The 19,687-nt window shown below is 28.7% G+C and overlaps 1 protein-coding gene across 2 annotated transcripts; it reads right to left on the bottom strand.

The window, feature by feature from the left end:
* Positions 1-11,951: 11,951 nt before the first annotated feature.
* LOC113858385 (auxin response factor 3-like) lies at positions 11,952-17,707 on the bottom strand. Of its 2 annotated transcripts, none has more exons than XM_027491025.1 (11): positions 17,150-17,707; positions 16,963-17,019; positions 16,415-16,594; positions 16,129-16,213; positions 15,943-16,033; positions 15,700-15,864; positions 14,761-14,880; positions 14,610-14,685; positions 13,855-14,014; positions 12,841-13,775; positions 11,952-12,325 (listed from the first exon to the last, which is right to left on the bottom strand). In XM_027491025.1, exons 1-11 carry the CDS (start codon positions 17,393-17,395, stop codon positions 12,308-12,310), a joined length of 2,133 nt encoding a protein of 710 aa, XP_027346826.1. In that variant the 5' UTR covers positions 17,396-17,707; the 3' UTR covers positions 11,952-12,307. The 2 variants fall into 2 exon arrangements, with proteins under 2 accessions (XP_027346826.1, XP_027346827.1); XM_027491026.1 differs by having other exon boundaries at positions 16,415-16,585; positions 17,150-17,695.
* Positions 17,708-19,687: the final 1,980 nt, after the last annotated feature.

Raw genomic sequence — 19,687 nt, 5'->3', positions numbered from 1 at the left:
AATTCAAATGAATTTTTATTCGCACATAATTAAAATTTTCTAAGATAAATGAATTTCTATTTTGAAACTTTTTAATCAAAGAATTTTATTTATATGTCAGGTACCAACCTAATTATAAAAACATTTTATTTCGAACATGCCTTCAGAGTATTGATTGATAGGTTAAAATAAGAAAAATTAAAATTGTTAACATATTAAAAACTAATAATGCATTTAACTTTATGATTTGAGCAAATAATATATTTATAAGTAAATAATATTATTTACTTATCAATTAATATTGTTAATTAATTTTCTTTTAAGAAATATCTAGGTTGAGTTATTAAATATCTATTGATAATGGTTAAAAAAAATAAAGAAAGGGAATAATTTTTAACGAAGAGGAAGAAAGAAAAATATACTTTGTTGAACTCAAAGGAGAAGAGAAGGTTCCTTGACAAGAAAATCAATAATATATTATTAAATCCTTACAAATATTAACGGAGAGGGAAGATAAAATTTGAAGAATAATAATGTCACCACATAACAACATTTTTTTTTCACTCAAATTTTTTAATATTGCATGAGAGAGAGAGAAAAGTTTCTCTTTCCTTTTTTAATTTATGAATCAGATTAGATAAAATTAAAGAAATTGTTTGTCTCTCCTTTTTCCTTAAGCCAAGCGTAAATCTAAAAGAAAAAAAAAGGTCATTGAGTTAAGCATATGTATATCCAGTAATTTCTTTGTCTCAAGTTAAAAACAAAATCATTGCATAGAATTTTATGATAAAATTACATGCTTTTAATGAAAAATGAACTTATTAAAAATAGAATGAAATTATGAATTATTTGAATATTGGTGGGATATTAATATGTGATGGTATTTTATTAATATTTTAAAATAATAAATATTTTGAAATGAATTAGAATAATAAAGTAATCATTATTATAAAATTAAAATATTAATATTGTTTGTTTTAAATTAATTATCAATTTAACGATTTTAATTTATTTCAAAATATTAATTATTCTTATATTACAATACCTTTATTATCTTGATTTAGTCTAAAGTAACCTCCAGTGTTATAAATATAAGTCCCTCTTTTTAAGGGCCTTTTTAATTAAATAATACTTCTTTTAAAACTATTTTCAAAATTAGGAAATTTGTGAAACAATTTTATTGGTGTTATTTCTTATTAGGCGGTCGATATAAGTGCCGAAAATGACATATAGCTATTGAAAAATTGACAAAAAAAATAAAAAAATTTAAAGTATCGGCAAAAAAAAATTGATACACACCGCATGTCCATGAGCTAGTAGTATCATATCTATTTGATCGTACTGTTAACTCTCTTCTTCTTCCTCTCCTCGTAAGTTTCTTCTATTAACGCTGCTATAAAAAATTTTCAGAAGAAGTTGTGAGAAATTTGTGTCAACCAAAGTGTGTTTTTACGCTTTTTGTTTGACAAATCAAAGAGGTAAATGTAGTTTTGTAAAATAAGTAATATTTATTTGGTTTAAAAAAAACAAGTGTTTATATGAATTTTTCAGGTGTTGTGCTAGTAGTGAAGGATCAAAACATTTTTGCCGGTAATATAGATTAGTAAACAGTAAAACTTTCATATTTTTTTAGTATTTTATAAATAATTTAGAATTATTTTTGTAATATTATTTATAAAATGTTCAAAATGCAATTTATTAAGAAATATTATTTAGTTATTATTAGATTTAGTAATTTTTTAATTGTTAATATATGTAATGTAGAATGTTAGAAAATAGTTAATTATTTAGTTATTATTAGATTTATTTATTTTTAGCAACTACTACTTTACCAAAATTTATAAAATAACTAGCTACCCATAAGTAATACTAATATGCCTTAATTTTTTTCATTTTCTCTATATTTTTCTATAGCATTTTATAGCTAACAATTAACATCTACAAATTTTTTTTCACTACTTTAAACAAGTTACTGGGTAATATGCATTACAAGAACTCCTTACATTATTTCTATTATATTTCCTTCCTTTCTTAAAAACTTGTCTAAAATTGTTCTGAAAATTTTAAGTTTCAGTTATAATTAAATATAATTTTACTTTCTCACAATTTCATATTCACACAAATTTCTACTAATTTAAAAAAACAATTAAATCTAATAATTAAAAATTAAAGAAACAAAATTGTAAAATTGACTAACCTTAGTATAAACTTTTTCCCTCGTAGATCCTGTTGAAATTTCCTCCATTTACGGAATGCTCTATATTTATACAGCTTAATCAAATGGATAAAAGAATGCATCAACGTAGTAGACCAGTAGATAAATAATTGTCAGGTATACTACGTTTCTAGTACTCTGATACTATAATTGTTAGGTTTATTATCATTTTTATTACTCTGATATTGCTAACGGACTTTGACCGACATCAGCATTATTGTTTCAATTCATCCGATATTATTATCGATTAAATAGACACGATCGACAACTGGCGTGTATCTACTTTTTTTTCGATATTTTAAATTTTTTTATTTTTTCTTTTGTTGATTTTTCAATAGTCATGTGTCATCTTATTTATTTGTATCGACCATCTTAGCTCGATAGTAAATTAAAATATTAATAAAAATGTTATCAGACATGCAGGGACAATACACTTGTTGATTTCGCAAGAAATAACACTAGACAGAAAAATTGTTTCACATATGCCCTATTTTTTAAAATAATTTTGAAAGGAGTATTATTTAAATAAAAAAGCCATTTTTAAGTCTCGTCACTTGTACATTGAATATTATTATTTTTACTATTATTTTACAAATATTTTTTAAAATTTAACTTTAATTAATATTTAAATATAAATTATGAATAATTAATTATAAAATACAATATTTTTAAGAAGAATTCTTGCATGAGAGTAATTTAGGGGTTAATCTTTCATTATTTTAATTGAATATTATTTTATATTTTACTTATTTATTTATTGTTAATAATTATAATATTTATTTTTTAAAATTTTTTAAGTAGTAAATATTATCACTATTAATGATGAAAATTTATTATTTTAGATTAAATAATTGAAAATTTAAGTCTTAAATTAATATTAAATTAAAAAATACATATATAATATAAAAAACCACTCAGTATAATTTAATAATATTTATTTTTTAATTCACAAAAACAATTATATTTTAGAGTTAGTATTAATAATTTATCAAGTAGAAGATATATTTTATTTTTAGATAAACTCAGTTTTTAAATTATTATAATCTTACTAAATGTCAATTTGAATTTGATTTTAAATTTTCAATTTGTAATATCAATAAAGAAGTACGTTTTTATTTTAAGACATTATTTATAATTTCTTTCTCAAATTCAAGAACCATTTCTCTTTAATTTAATGTTACATATTATATGATAATATCCATTATTAATAATAAAAATATTTATTATTATCTTAGTTTGTATGTTTATAATTATTTTTAAAAAAATTACTTATACAATGCAGAAGCAAATTGCTAGTATTAACTAAATCATAATTACACTCGAATTCTCTTAGCTAGTAAGGATATTTAGTTAAGGAATTTTCTTTTGTATACTCATAAATACATGATATGAAGGTATTAAGAATTTAACTTTGATATATTATAAGTTTACAATCCTCAGCACCATCAACTATTTCTAAAGCATTTGAGATATATTTTTAAAGTAATCATTATAAAAATATTATTTTTCTATAAGGCTAATGTGAAAAGTTTTACACATTATTAATTATTTAAAAAACATATAAATAATTTTTTTTAAAATATTTATTATAAAAGCCAATATTTTTTATAATGTAGCTCATAATTAAATAATAGTAAAAAAATTACACCATCAATGTCTTTTAATTATTTTTGTATTATAAAAATCAATAATTCTTGATGACTTGATACTTCAATATCAAATGATAATGTAAAAAACAAATTATAATATTAATGCATTATAATTAAATTTCAATAAATAAATCAACAAAAAGTAATTTATTTCATAAGTTTTATTAAATTTATTTGTAATTTCTTAGTATGTCTATTGTCTCCTTTATTTTATACTTTGATTTGATGTTACATTTACCATAATTTCTCTCTCTTTTTTGGTAAAGGTATAATTAGAAAGCATTAAAAATTAATTTTATCTTAAAAATTTAATATGATAAATGAATAAATAATATTTTTACTTTAAAAGTGACAAATAAAAAGGAGTAAAAATAATAAGAAAAATGTTAATTAGTACCTAATACTGTAGTGTTAGTTAAAAATTAAAAGCAAAAAAAATTATGTGAAATTGTTATTTTGAGTAAATAGGGTGACAGATTGGAAGCTTTGGTGAAACTTATTTCTACTATAATATATGATTTACTCGTTGGGTCAATGGAAAGTGCATTCAAGCTTCATCAACGGGAGATGAATGAGGGTGGAATTAGGAATTTTGAATCAAAGAAAGTATAGGGTTTGATATATACATAGTTTTTCAGTCGGCGAAAGAACAGGGTTTGACGTATGCTTTTGAACGGGAAAATTAAGTGACAGAAAGAACTTAGAAACTCAGTGTTTATTTTCCTTATTAAAAATAATTTTTTATTTTTATAAATATAATATAATATAAATTTATATTATATTATATTTTTAAAATAAAAACTGTTTAAAAAAAAAAACATACTCTTAAATTTTATTTTTTAGAACTTATTTTAATATCAAATCATTATTTAATCACTGTCATTTTTCATTTTATGTAAATTTAAGGACCAATATTTTTTAGAGCTTGTAAAACAAGTTATTGAGGATTGGTCCACAACGGATGGCTTTTTAACACTTAAATCAGGTACAGTTTGATTTTTTTGGATTTCTACATCTTAACATAAATTGGACTTATCAAATCAACTTAAAAATTTATATTTAATTTGGATTCAAATGTTAAAACTTAAACTTTACATTTTTATTAAAATTATTTATTTTTAGTTACATTAATCATACAAGTATATCTACATTTGTTTTCATATAAACATTAACAAAATACTATTATTATTTGTTTATTTCTAATACAAGAATATTTTTTCTTTATCTTGTGTTCATATTCCTCACGTTTACCTACTGTACCTGTTACGGTGCGATAGTTGTTAATCTTATACCTATCTCATAATTTGTAATTATTATTTCGTCTGTATTTAATCTTATATATGAGTTTCTCATTCTAAAATTTGTAAATAAAAAACAGTCATAATTATGTTGTAACTTTAGATGTATATAGTATTTTTATATTGGCTCTAAGGTTGACAAGTCTTGTAACGTTTCAGCACATTCCTTAATGGTGGATTTTGCTTAATTATATCTGCCAGTTTCTTGGACTCTACGTAGTATTATCACATCTCAACTTAATAATGTGTAAAAAATAATTATGGGACCTTCTTTTAAGGGAACTAGACAAGAATATGTAGCTTCTAGTATTGGATATAACACTACAATTAATGGTATGTCATTGGTGATATTTTATATAATATTCTCTTTGTTTCCTTTGTTGCATCTGTTAAGATGCTGAATTTTCAAAAGAGATGATTTCATAACAGAGTCTAAGATCAGAGATAATATCATGATTAATGATTTTTACATTGAACAATCTTCATTGTTGAATACTCATCTTAAAGTGAAATACATGAAAACTAATAATGTATTATTATTTTAAAGCTTTGTCACATCAACCACTATAGAAGATCAAACTTTCTTTGCTATTCTCCTCGTGTTTAACTCTTGTAAATTTGGTAGAAACATAAGTGGAGTTAAGGATGTTAAACTTTAATATTATATATATAAAAAAATAAAATTATATGTTGATTCTTTTATACCTGTGTGATGGTAATAGCTTGAAATACATTTTATATTTAGCTGACTTTTATTATTTTTGTAATGTCAACTTGTTAATTACTGCATGCTACGTAATGCAACTAGAAATAAACTAACATGGATAAGATTATAAAACTTATACAAATACAATCATAGAAAGAAACAAATATTTTATTTTATATATATACGAGACTTTTTTAAGTCTAAAAATCACTATTTAGATAATACATTAGACATGTGAATTCTAATTTTCAAGGCAAAAAAGTTTATTTAAGCAGTTAATTTTAAATTTAACAACTAAGATTTTATTATGTTTATTTTCTATACATATGTGACAACTTTTGGTTGGAGCTAATATAAATGCAAGAACAAGTGGAGCTCATTTTTATAAAAGAGTGAGTGAAATCTTCTTGATCTAATTTTAGAGTGTTGGGTTAACATAGAAAATGTACCTGTTGTGTTGTGAGGTGCACAAGCAATTATGTGATACATATACATAAATATATGCATGAGCTTCTTACCTGTGAGAAATTTTATTTTTGTTGTCCAAAGTGAAATATTTTTATTTTTGTGAAAATTAACTAATTATTTGATAAATTTAACTTTAAATTCATTTAACTTTTGTTTTAATGCTTACAGTGGGCGAAAGTGAAATTTTTTTAGCCTTTTGAGTGCACTTGTATGAGGAAAAACAATTAAGAGATACATGTATATGATTTCAAGCAACTATGAGATACATACATATATATATGGTTACATGAACTTCTTCGTACCTGAATTTATATGAAATGAGTAAGTCAATATTGATGTAAATGTTTATTGATCTTAATGTAGAAATAAAATCATCACATATAATATAGACTTAACAAAAATTTAATTAGATACAAATAAAATTTAATATATAATACCACTTAAAAATAATCTAATTTTATGTTTTCTCAACCTAAAAAATATATATATTTACTTGGACAAATGACTATTGAAAAATGACATTATTGCAAAAGATAATTACAAAGTAATAATACAAAGAACTATTAGTATGTTTTTAAGAGTTGTATAAGAATTACTTATATAAGTAGACATAAAGACATGTCTGATAATATATCATAAAATAAAAAATTAATATAATAAAATTTATCTTTTCATAAAAAAATTATTTAATAATATGCAATACAAAACTATAATTTTATAATTATGTGTATTTTTTTAATTTCAAATATCTTTTAATTTTAATACATACTTTTAAATACTAAATATATTAAACTAATTAATAAAATTATCAATACCATTCAAATTTGAGTAAGACCTAAAATAATTTAGATGATTTTAGTTTCAATAAAATTGTAATTCAAGAGATTTGTTTATTTTTTGTGAGGTTATTTTGTATAATTTTAATTAATATATATTTTTTAGTTTCAATATTTATGGTGAGTCTTTTTACTTTTTTTTATATATAATCAATTTTAATATTTTTTTTATTAAATACAATTCATTGCCAATTTGATATTGCCGTTCTTAATATCGTATAACTATCAATGTAAAATTTTTATATACAATTAATTCTAATAAATTTCCTTAAATATAATTCAAATGCAATAATTATTATTTAAATTCCTAAGATATGTAACACATTGTAATCAATTTTAATAAATTTTTATTAAATACAATTTGTAGTTAATTTTTTGTTTCATTTTTTAACATGCGCTAGCATTCATCTTGATGATTCATGTTACCAATATTATGTATGATTCTAAGCATTTTAAAGTTTAATAATCATAAATTTTATTAAAAATATATGTAATAACAAGTAAGTATATTCAATTTTACATATCAATATAAAAGATTAATAAATAGATATAAATATAGATATTGATTGAATGAGATTGAGTGGTCTGACTTTGTTTAAGAATTTGAAAGGTAAAGGAGGGGAGGAAAAGAAAGGGAAGAGGAAGAAGGTTAAACTCTTCCCTTATCTAAAATATTTAACATGTAGAGAGGTGAGTGACAGAGGGTTTAAGTATATAAATGATATTATTGTATTTTTTTATAAAAAATATTTTTTCTAAAAATTAGCCCTCTTAACCCTTCTCTTCTCCTCCCCTCCTAAAACAACTCTCAAACATAGAAGCATTATAATATTACTCATTTGAAAATATTGTATTTGTGTAACTGTTTTAAAAGGAGAATGAGTTTTCTATTTTTTTCTCTCATAATTTTACTAGTGTACTGATATTTTGTACTTATTTTAAGTGAACTTGATACGTTTTATTGTACTTTTAAAAAAATAAAAGCATTATAATATCATTCATTTGAAAATATTTACTTTTCATATAAGTGTTGTTAGAGTACTTTTTTATCTTTAATTTAATCATTCTAAAATAAATAAGAATTTTGTTAACCTCAGCCTTAAAGCTTGAATTTAAGCATACACAAATAGATATTTTTTATAAAAAAAATGTACACTTATATTAAAGTTATAAAAATATAATAAATATTATTTTTTTAATAAAATTTTACTATTATTAACTGCTTGTCTTCAGTCTTAAGAACTGAAATTAATAAAATTTAATAAATAAATAAATATATATAATCTTATAATTATCACCATCAACTACATTTATTTAAATAGGTCATTTTGTTAGGATTAGAAAACTTTTGAATAGCATGAAGATAATTTTTTCAACTAAATAAACTTTTTAAAAGATTAAATATAATTTATTTCATAAATAAGTGTGATTTAGTTAATAAGTCCGATCATAGACTTCGAGGAGCAACCTACCTTATTTTCGGCCGGTAGCTCAATGACATGCACTCTTTGCATGCACCTGACATTAATCAATCTACTTCACGACTTTGTTACACCAAAATAGTAATACATGATCCAGATCCTCTCATGTTTTAACACAAATTGCAGGGTCATATTAAGCGAAAATGTAAAAATACACTAACATAACCCTGTCGTTACATATTAAGTATGTTTTCGAAAATACATACTCTTTTTACCTTAGCAAAAAATTTATGAAAATATTTCTTTTTCTTTACGTTGATTGAACAAGGATTAGCAAAACTGACCCTGTTCTTTTTTGAGTTTTCAAACTGTCATCTTCATGAAAAATCTCACTAGCCCAGAAATTCTAGATGAAAGCCTACAAATGTGTAATCCACCGCAGAAGTTGTAACTAGGAGCATTGAGCAAATGTGACTCCATATATATTCTAATCTATTGCAAAACCAAACATGTTACTCATCCGGCTTTCTGCCCATTTACTTTGGTTCCATAGAGTATCTATGACATAAAACAGTCGAAATTGATCATTGAATATTTTACCTTTGCTACTTGATTCTTACCTTCAATATGGTGTATGGCCAATTTGTTTTTCGACTTCTTAATTTTCTTTATTCTCGGCACCTTGTTCCCCACGTTTGCGCCTCATTTTCAACCTTTTTAACACTTAAAGGTAGAAAGATGCACGAAGACTAGGTAGAAGGTTGAGAATATGTATTGAGATCTAAGAAGATTTTAGGTGTTATTCACGTTAAGAGAGAAATATCTTGTTTTGAATCTTTGGATGTAGACAACCTAGCTATGCCTTGAAGACATGACTAGAACAATAGAAGTTTCTATGCAAATAAAGTGGAGGAGAGTACGTAATGGCTAATATACCATACATGCAGTCTGCATGACTGCATAAAGTTACGATTGAATTTTGTATTCGAGTTTGCAAAGCGTGGAGAGTTAAATAATGTCCCATATTCACATTACCACAAAAGGATTTGTGCCAAAGCACTCATAGCAACCCTCATAATATCCTCAATTCCTTGATGATATGCATATATGACACAAAAATGCTTCTTGATGGAAATTATGTTCCTTGTTGATTTCGCTTGAGTACATTGTAGTTAAGTTTTGGTTAATTTGTTTTCGTGTGTCTATGTATATATATAAAATGTCAAATGGAAAATTTTAACCCACGTGACCTATGCTAAAAAACTTAACAAGTAGCTTAGGTTAGCCCATAGAGCAATTTACCTTGAAAAAATATTAACTTAACTCATTTTTAAATGGATTGGGCCTAGTCCACTTCATATGGTCAATCAACTGCACTTTTTTGTTTTTAGAAAAGACCCACTTCTAAAAAATTAGAAAAATCACAAAAAATAATAACAATGCTTGCAGAAAAATTTTCATGATAATAATAATAACTAAAAAAAAATTAAATAAAGATGCAATATTGATAAGCTTCAACGGTAAAGAACGGGACATTACTGAAATTCTACGTGTAAGAAGTAAGCTTTTTTATCACTAATTTTATAATTATTATGAAATATGTTTTAATTCTTTTCATATTTATAAAAAATTAATATAAATATTTTAATTTATAAAAATTTAAGAACAATTAAAAAATGTTGAATGAATAAAAAACACATTGAGAAGCTAATTTTGTTACATTGAAAATATTAATATGGCCATATATTTCATGCTGAGCAAGAATAAGATAAAATAAAATAGAATAATTTATAATTTCATTATTTGATTTTGTTACAATGAAATAGAAAGAAAAACAGAGTTTATATATATATTTTAAACAGTCTCTAAGTGATGCAATTTAGGATAGTTTCATTTCATTCCACTCTATTCTGTCAATCCAAAATGTTCCTTTTATTCTACTCGGTTCCGTCTTTTTTAACTAATGCAAAAGCAAACCTTGATGATATGAAGCGCCAAGTGAACTTTATATGTGAGGTGAAGTTCAACTCTATGGCAGTATCGAAGTGACTATTTAATTTAAAATTAAGTATAATTCATTTTAAGCTGTTAAATATGATTATGTACGAGTATAAATTAATTTAAACTACATAATTTTATTGAAACAAATGCTTTATATTGAAAAGTATCATAATAATTATTTTTAATTATAAAACAGATAAGCCCGAATCCTCGCTAGTCTATATTTTTGAAAAATTAAGGCAACAGACGCAATTAAGCTCCACAAGTCTTTCGACATTCGGATATGCTAAAGAACCTAATTTTGCAACAGCCTATAATTGAACGTGATAATGATTTGAATATTTCTTCAAGCACTACCCTAATTTTCTACTCAAGAATTCATAAGGAAAACGTGCACAAAAAGAATAACTTATCGTGGTTGCAAGTTCCAGCCACATCATTACAATTTCAAGTTAGAAGAGTCTAATTGGAATCGGAATTTTAATTGTAAAACACATTTTGTATAAACAAATTTTAAAACAAAAATTTCTAGCATAAACAAAACTGTGTTTGAACAACTACACAAAGTGACGCTGAGTAAGTATACAAGCACAAAAGATCAACGTTTCTTACATCATAACAATCAAGATCACAAATCAAAATGATAATTATAGAGTGATGTTTCTCGTATTAAAATACTTAATATTCAAGACATGCTTTTTAGATGCATATATAAAAAATAAGATAAAAACTAAATGATAGATAAAAATTATAGTACATGTTATAACTTTTAGTTGTTCAAATAATTAAACTTATTTATAAATTATCCTTCAACATTAAATAAGTTCCTTTAAATATATATAATAATTTAATTTGATAATTCGATTAGAAAATTATAGTATAAATATATAAAATTAATCTAGGTTTTGTTCATAATTTAACTTGAATGGTACTAAGTTATTCGGTCATGCAGTACGTCATGAATGTCAAAATTATTTAACTCTAGCAAATAACATTATTTGCCCTTAAAAGACTGACTTTTGAAATTTGACATTCCAATAATTCTGCCGACCTAGTTACCAAACATTCAAAAGTGGACAAATGAAGACATGGAAGAATCAATTTTGTCACACCTGCTCATCTTCCCAATCAGGAAATTTGTACGGTGGAATCTCTTGTGCCTTCAGACCAACAATCGCACAACTCCATATAAAAAGCAATTTCAAGTATTTTAAAAATGTTTTTCGTATTAAAGTTATGGAAGTGCAATAATAATTCCTTTAACAAAATTTTGTTATTATTACCTTTTAAACTTAACATTAAAGACCTGACACAGAAAAATTAAAAAATATAACAAACTAAAAGCGAAAAGAGTAATATGTGGGGACAACACTAAAGACAAAAATAAAGAGCTCTTGATCTCTAATGTTGTCATACCCAATTTAAGATAAATGAAGCGCTATGCACTGCCACTTTGTTCAGCATATAACCAAAAGGTGGATAAACATGCATCGGATTGAGGTTGCCTCATACCGGTCAATAAACATACCATAAAAGATTAATACAGGAGCTTGAATGTGAGTCAGCCAATTTTAAAAGATAAATATCTGAATTTGGCGAATAGTTACAACTTTTTTGGTCTTCAAAATCTATGGTTATTATAGCAAAGCACATACATAAAGTACAACAACTAAGGACATTATCCTCTGCTACCTCACGCCCGTGTCACAACTAGCATGCATCATGATTTTAAGGTCAATACTGCAGCACACCCTGCAAATAACATGTAGAATTATAATTTAATAAGATCAGAGAATCAAGCTCGAGTAGAAAACACAACAAAAAAGAAAAATAAATGAACAGGTGCTGCAGCAGCACTATTATTTTTTCACACATCATAAATCTGCCTGACTAGCAAAGCTATGTGAACATTTAATGCCATGAGCCAGCACATGCATTTGTTAAAACCCACTTAAGTATTATACTAATCAGTAGCCAGAACGGGCTTTGACAATAAAATTAGATAGCAGAATACTATCAGGTAACTCCTACCAGCATTACTTCATTCACTCTTTCGTGACTATCCATTTTATCATGGAGCAATCATTGGCTATTTCATGAAATTTTCATGTTACTAATTGCAGTTTAGATCGAAGCCGCCAAGATCAAAGAAGTGAAATTTAGTCTATCAATGATTCCAGTTAATGAACCTTTGGATTCTATTTAAGAGAAGTGCACTACAATACTATACCAAATACCATGTCTCTTACAGGATAAAGATTGCTTACTTTGGTGCAATAACTTCCAACTGCCTTGTTTCTAAGCGAATGCCCTGGATGAAAATCATCTTCAACATGCCTTGTAAAGGAAGCTCCAGAATTTAATTGACAAGCGACTGGAGATGCATCAGCCTCTTTATTAGCAACAGGAGCACCCTCTGTTAATGAAAAACCAAAGACTCTGCAGCTACTTTTACAAGAGGAAACCAACTCTTGACTGCCTCTCAGTACTGAAATGGAATCATGTGAGCATGAACTATCCAACTGATTATGCAATTTTGAAATAGCAAAAGAATTTGTGCCCTCATGAGCTAGTCCACAAAGAATAGGTTCATAAGCAGGAGTTGATACAAAAGTTCCACCTTCTACTTCAGAAGCATATGAACCTCGTTGATGGACTTTATCCTTCATCACCTGATTGATTTTATTGTTATAATCCGAGGTTGAAACCGGATTGACTGCTTGCTGGAACATTAACACGGATGATGGAGATGACACTTGCCTGGATGGAACCGGTGGATGCAAAAGTGAAGAATTGTTATTCATGTTGGAAGACCATCCATTTTTGGATCTCAGTGCCTGGTAACCATCGAAAAGTCCAAAGCGACCATTTCCACAAGCCTCATCAACAGACAAGGCCCTAGCATATGGTTGGCTAGGAAGTATTTCTTGACCTTGCAAGACCTTCTGGAATCGGAAAGATTCACTAAAGCCTATGCCGTTGCAGGAAAGATCAGAACTCACTTGTGGGATTCTGATACTATTTCCTGTCGTTGCAGCGATCCCAGGACAGTTTGAACCAGGATAGCACCTCCTTAATTCAGATAGTTGGTGACTCTGAGCACTAATACTATCAAAAGTAGTATTAACACCCAACATTTCTTGACCTTGCAAGACCTTCTGGAACCTTAGTGATTCCCCAAAGTCTGATGTCCCAATCCCATCTGCAAAAGAACAGAAAAACTCATCAATGTTGCATGAGACAGGACAACTCAAAAGTAGAGAAGAAAAAGTGAGACATACTGGGAACTGGAAATTCTAGCTTTGCTGAAGGCAATCCAATCTTAGTCCTTTTCAAACCAGCTGCTATCAAGTTATTGGCAGTGGAAGCAGAACCATATGGTTCAATCTCCCATGGAGAAACCCTATTATGCCTTGTGGTTTCTAAGTCATCCCACCTCACCTGCAAAATATGAGAAAAAGATATGGTCACAATCAGTAAGTTCCTCTAGATAGACACCACATAATAAGCCATAATTATGAGGACAATATGATGAGATGAGATAACTATAAAAACAACAATAGTTTTCTTTAAGAAAACATGCAATCAATCTTTTGAAGTTATGAGCTGAAAATTAAAACCAAGCATAGCTACTACTTTAGCAGAACATTAAAAATAAAATGACAATATTATCAGAGGGATGATGACCATTGACATGTGATATAAATCTAGAAAAGTAACTGAAAAATAACGATATATTAGCAGCAATTAAAAGATTTTCTATATGGTGAACTCAGCTTCAAGCAGAGACATGGAAGGTGGCCTTTTCTATATTCAATACTAACAAACAAATCAGGCACAGTAGCAGGCTCAAACGCCTTATGCCAGTGGCTATTAAAACAAGGAGCCACAGTTTCACTAACAAAACAGCTAACTTGAAAATAAAAAAACCATAGGTATTTCCTTCAAAGCTAAAGTGATCATCAGATATCATCTAGCCACAAGTGTCAGAACAATCATCTCTTGACATTATCTGGCATGTAAAGGATAACCATACCAGTAGGCATCTCCATTTTGATCCAGGCCACCTAACAGGATTCACATCATTAATTCCAACAATCAATCCTGTGAATCTGCCAAAAATAATTTGATTAAGATTCTCTAGTAATAGGGTTATCTAAATGGAGCAAGCAAAATCATGAACAAACCTTCGCTCTGCAGCATCTTCAGTTTCAAAACGCATCCTGAACCTCATTCCAACTGAATAAGAATAATCAAGGCTCTTTAAAAATTTTTGGACAGGTATGATGAACTCAGATGAGTTGACCCTACAAAGACACAGTGAAATATAGAAGACACTAATCAGATATCATGCTTAGCAAGAAAAGCAAAAAAAGAAAAAAGCAGTACAACAAGAAATCCATGAAAACTAAGACCAAGATGGTATATAGAAGTAAAAGCCTGAATGAAATAAAACCATCTTAAGTTGTGCTAGCATATAACAAAACTATATAGTCTGAGCATATAATTCCTTGATTTACTGTCATCGAGAATTCATTTGTTTGAGGAAGCGACATAACTACTGACACACAGGCACTATATGTTGCTAGGATATTCACATAATCATGTATTTAAGTTGAAAAGGAAGGTTTATCACCTAGGGATAAATATCTTTCTGTTATTGGCTAAGAAAATATGAGGATGATTAATGACTGTATTTGGCATAAGCCATGAACACACATAAACTTGTGTAACAACAAAAAATAAGTGACAGACACAAAGTGAACTTCCAATTTGAATGTTAGAATGCATTCACAGAAAGAACATAAATTATTAGCTTGTCTTGTCTCTGACTATACTCTTAGTAAAATATACTTCAAAGTATGTGCAGGTGGAGCTAGAATGGCTAGATGCAGTTTTGGTCAAACCAAATCTGTGTTCAGCACATTAAACTAGAATGGTTAGGCCAAGAATATCAGAACATGCTGATCGAGTGATTGTTCATTTCATATGTAACTAAAAATCTTTCTGAATCCCACAACGTGCATAACATCTTGTACAAAAATGAAATTCCAGTGTAGAAAGAAACTGAGTGTTTCTCTTACATTACCTACTAAGGAAAGTAGAATAGAACAACACGAAAATACCTCGGATTATAATGAACACTAAAGGCACATCTTGTAGATAAAGCATTAACCACTTCCATAAGACAGCTAGGATTCAATTGCTGGCTGGAGAGTGTTGAAAAGGCACTGCCACTTTTCAGTTGGGCAGCCCGACGAATTCCCAATCTCAGTTCCCCATCATCACCCCTGTCATGCAGTATAAAATGTCAATCCTGTCTTCGCTACATTACTAGTAAATATTTAATAGAATTAAGGTCTCCATACCTAAGAAACAGTACGGCATCCCCGGACACAAGTTTCTTCTTGTTCACAAATGCACTCCATCCAGTAGTAAGTAAGTGTCTTCGAGGTTGCCCTGTTCATGAGGAACAGGCAATACAAACCCCAAACAATCAAAGTGGTACTCTCTTGGCATATACTTTAACTTAGACGAGAACATAAGAGACATACCCCTGTAAATATGTCGAAACCTCCATTCCTGGCCATGCAGATCCTTTGCCACAAGCTCCTGTGAAGGTCTCTGTAGGCTGTAATCCTATAGTAACAATGGACTTAAATTCAAAATGCTACGGAAGAATTGTCTGATATAATTTGATACCAGTGCTTATCACATATAATTTGTAATAGCTACTAAATTGTATTACATAAAACATAAAATAGTGAAACAGAAAAGAGCAATCTAGGAAACCCTCAAACAGACAAAAGAGAAAAAGAATGCATCATCATTCGTAATTACCAGGGGAGGAAAGCAATCCTCAGCAGCACGACGAGGCACAGAGAACCCTCCATGAGTGCTGGTATCAGAAGCAGTAAGAGTCTTGCAGAACATGTGGGGTGTTGACTTCATCACAGCTTCATTATCCTCCTCTTCCCCGTCAGCATCAATTTCCCCTCCTCGCAACTTTTGCTGCACTTGCTATAAACAATGGCCAAGTTAATCAGTTCATGAAGGCACTTTATTGCACTTCCCCTTTTCTCTGATAAGGGTGTGTTGAAAAAAAGACTAGTAAGTAACATAGACATCCAAAATAAAAATAAAAATAAACTAAACCTATGGCTATATTGTGCACTTCATGTTTTCCAGAGATACAACTCTCAGCTAAACCTCAATTAAGCAGTTTCTCTATAATCATCAATCTCAATTGGTCAAATTTGCTTAGCCAGTAACACTAAGGTACTGAAGAGGTCAAGATTCTGAGTTGAGAATTTAATTTTTTTTCCCTTTTTGAGCACTCTCTCCAAACCGGAACCGAACCAAAGCAAAACCATAAAAAAAATCCTCACCTCACTTTCAGGGACCAACAACACTTGGCAATACACTTCATCGCTCCCTTCCTCAGCCTGCACAAAACAAACAAACACATTACACGTAAAAACACCAAATACAAGGAAAAAAAAAGCGGTAAAAACTCAATACCCAGGTGCGAAAACCCACAAAGACAGCAAATTTATAAAAAGGAAGAAAACCCACATGAAGGTTGACATGAACAACGCGACAGAACACATGGGAAGGGATATTAAGAGAGGCAGGGAGCGGAAAATCGTGAAGGTGTTCCAAGTGTCCTTGAGGAAAGTACACGACAACGCTTCCCTTCTTAGGCAAGGAGATCATAGGACCCGCGCACGCGTGCCACAGTTCCAAGCACACGGAGGAGGAACCAAACGACGGCGTTTCATCGTCCTCGGTGGTGTTGTTGAGATCGATCAAACCAGCCATGGGAAAGAAGACGAGAGAGGAAAGAGGGAAAGCGAAGAAAACGAATGAAGATTGTTGCGGTTGCAGAGTGTGAGAGAGATATTTGAAGAAGTGGTTTTTTCATGCCTCCTGCTGATACTGCATTTTCTTGAGACTGAGAGAGCGTGAAGACCAACTTGGGCATTGCCAAAAGAACCTGACCCAATACTCCAAAAAGAAAGAGACCCTCTTTCTCTGTCTCTGTCTTTCTCTCCCACTGACCTATCACTCTCTCTTCATTTTCCCCCCCTTTTTGGGCTCTTCCCTTTTCCTTTGAGGAGAGAGTGAATGAATGGGTTTGGCTTTTTGGGTAAGCATCAAATCAACCTTTCATTCGGATTTAACTTAACTTCATTATTTCATTAATAAAGTAGATAAAAATACTTTCTTCATTATTTCATTAATAAAGTAGATAAAAATACTTTCTTTCTTTTTTTTTCTTTTGTATTAATTATATTATTATTATTAGTATTTATTTAAATTTTCCCTTTTGCTCTTCTGAATGCTGAAGGTGGAGCAGTGGTGCAGCTGCTGCAATGCTGAGACTGTTGGGTGTGATGTGTGGCAGAGAGGGAGAGGGAGAGGGAGAGAGGAGAGAGAAGAAAGTTACAAGAACAAAGACTACACTGTAGTAGGAGTGACTCACTTTTGTTTGTGGAGGTTATTTTGCTGTCTAAGACTGTACGGTCTCCCTGTATTTCCGGGCGGATGTCTATTCTGTCCCCTTCTATTTCACCAAATCTCACACCTATCCTTCTGCTTAATTATCTCCTTTAAATGCTTTTTATTGTTATATTTGAAATTAAGGATGGTCAACCTCTAGATTATATCTCTTTTTCTATGTCGGTTCTGTGATGATTTTATGCCATTTAATTGTGTGTAGTATGTTCAATATAGATTCTGATTCTCCTACCACTTTAATGCGCTGTTTCGGGTACCATGTAAGGAGGCCAATTCACTATTATTGCACCATTTTCAGCGTTATGATGTGTGCGTCTTAACCTCCAAAAGTTAACTATCTTCTCACTTGCATAAATTCTTTTAATATTAAATAGTATATTTTGGCAAAGTGTTCATATATTATTATTTAATTTGAAAGTTTAATGCCAAAAATATAAAGAACTTAAGCTAGATTTGGTCCATTTTAAAAAGTAATAAATGCCCGAGTTTCAGATGACATTGGTGTGGAAAATTTTGCTTCCCGAGGGGTTTTAATCGAAATCCTGTTGAACCTTGATGCTTGAGGGCACACCTCATTACCACTTGGAATGGGGGGGCTAATGCTAACAATTAACCAAAAAGAAAAATATGCAAGACAAATGAGTTTGGGTATCGAAAGTTGCATGCTATTTTTAAGCATTCCTCTTTTCCCTTTAGAAATCGCCAATTAGGCAATTGCTTTGCCTACCCAAGTTTTGACTTTGCTGTTAGGGTCATATCATAATTATTAGCTGTATTCTTAGACAAAAAGTAATGACTAATCGAGGTCACCATGCCTAACCAACTAGGGAACTGGTAACTTAATGAACATCTTTTTTACTTAGTACTTGCCTATGCCTAGACCTTGAATCCTTTAGCCCAACTTTTGCAAATATGGAGCTGCTAGTTGCTTTAAATATGGCACGTTATTTAATCATTGATGCCCATGCTCATCACTTAGCCTATGCCTCTCTACAAAGGTAACTTTTCATTTCCGATTTTTATTCTACACCATAAATGGTTTTTGTACGAAATAATCTTATTCCAAATAAAAACATTTATAATATCGTTAAGCTAGTTCTTTATTAGCAATTTTATATTTATATACAAAATGGGAATTCAAAATTTTATTTAAAATGTATATTTAAACTAATTACTCTTTAAATTTCATTTTTTATTAAGCTCGTTTACGTGTTCTAATATTCAACAAAAAATTTGGTAAGGAATATCTCCCTTTCGTGCAGAAAAGCAAGGGAATGATAACGATGTCAGTTAAATTAATTCTTAAAATAGAGGAAAGGTCAAGTGTTTTACAGATAAATCTCCAAAATTATACAAGTAATAATTCTCATTTTAAATTGTTTGATATGAGTACATATTTTAATTAATGCATTTAAAAAGTCTAAATATACTAATTAGTGAAATATTAAAAAAATTTCTTAATACAAAATAATTATTTATCTGAAAAATGTTCGCTCTTCATCTAAAATGTAAATTTTGTTGGCATATCCGTAATAATATAACGTTTCATATAGCAAAATAATGATAATCCGACCTATTCAATTAATATTAAAA

Source organism: Abrus precatorius, unplaced genomic scaffold (genome assembly GCF_003935025.1).
Source record: "Abrus precatorius isolate BTA unplaced genomic scaffold, Abrus_2018 Scaffold2, whole genome shotgun sequence".
Lineage (NCBI taxonomy): Eukaryota > Viridiplantae > Streptophyta > Magnoliopsida > Fabales > Fabaceae > Abrus > Abrus precatorius.
The sequence above is the reverse complement of the archived record's forward strand: the minus strand, read 5'-3'. Positions and strand labels throughout refer to the sequence as shown.

Coding starts and splice junctions, on each gene's coding strand:
- LOC113858385 (XM_027491025.1), bottom strand. CDS start 17,395: ATGGCTGGTTTGATCGATCTCAACAACACCACCGAGGACGATGAAACG. Junction 16,214..16,414: donor AGGATTGCTTTCCTCCCCTG/GTAATTACGAAT, acceptor TTGTTACTATAG/GATTACAGCCTACAGAGACC. Junction 16,034..16,128: donor GTTTCGACATATTTACAGGG/GTATGTCTCTTA, acceptor CCTCATGAACAG/GGCAACCTCGAAGACACTTA.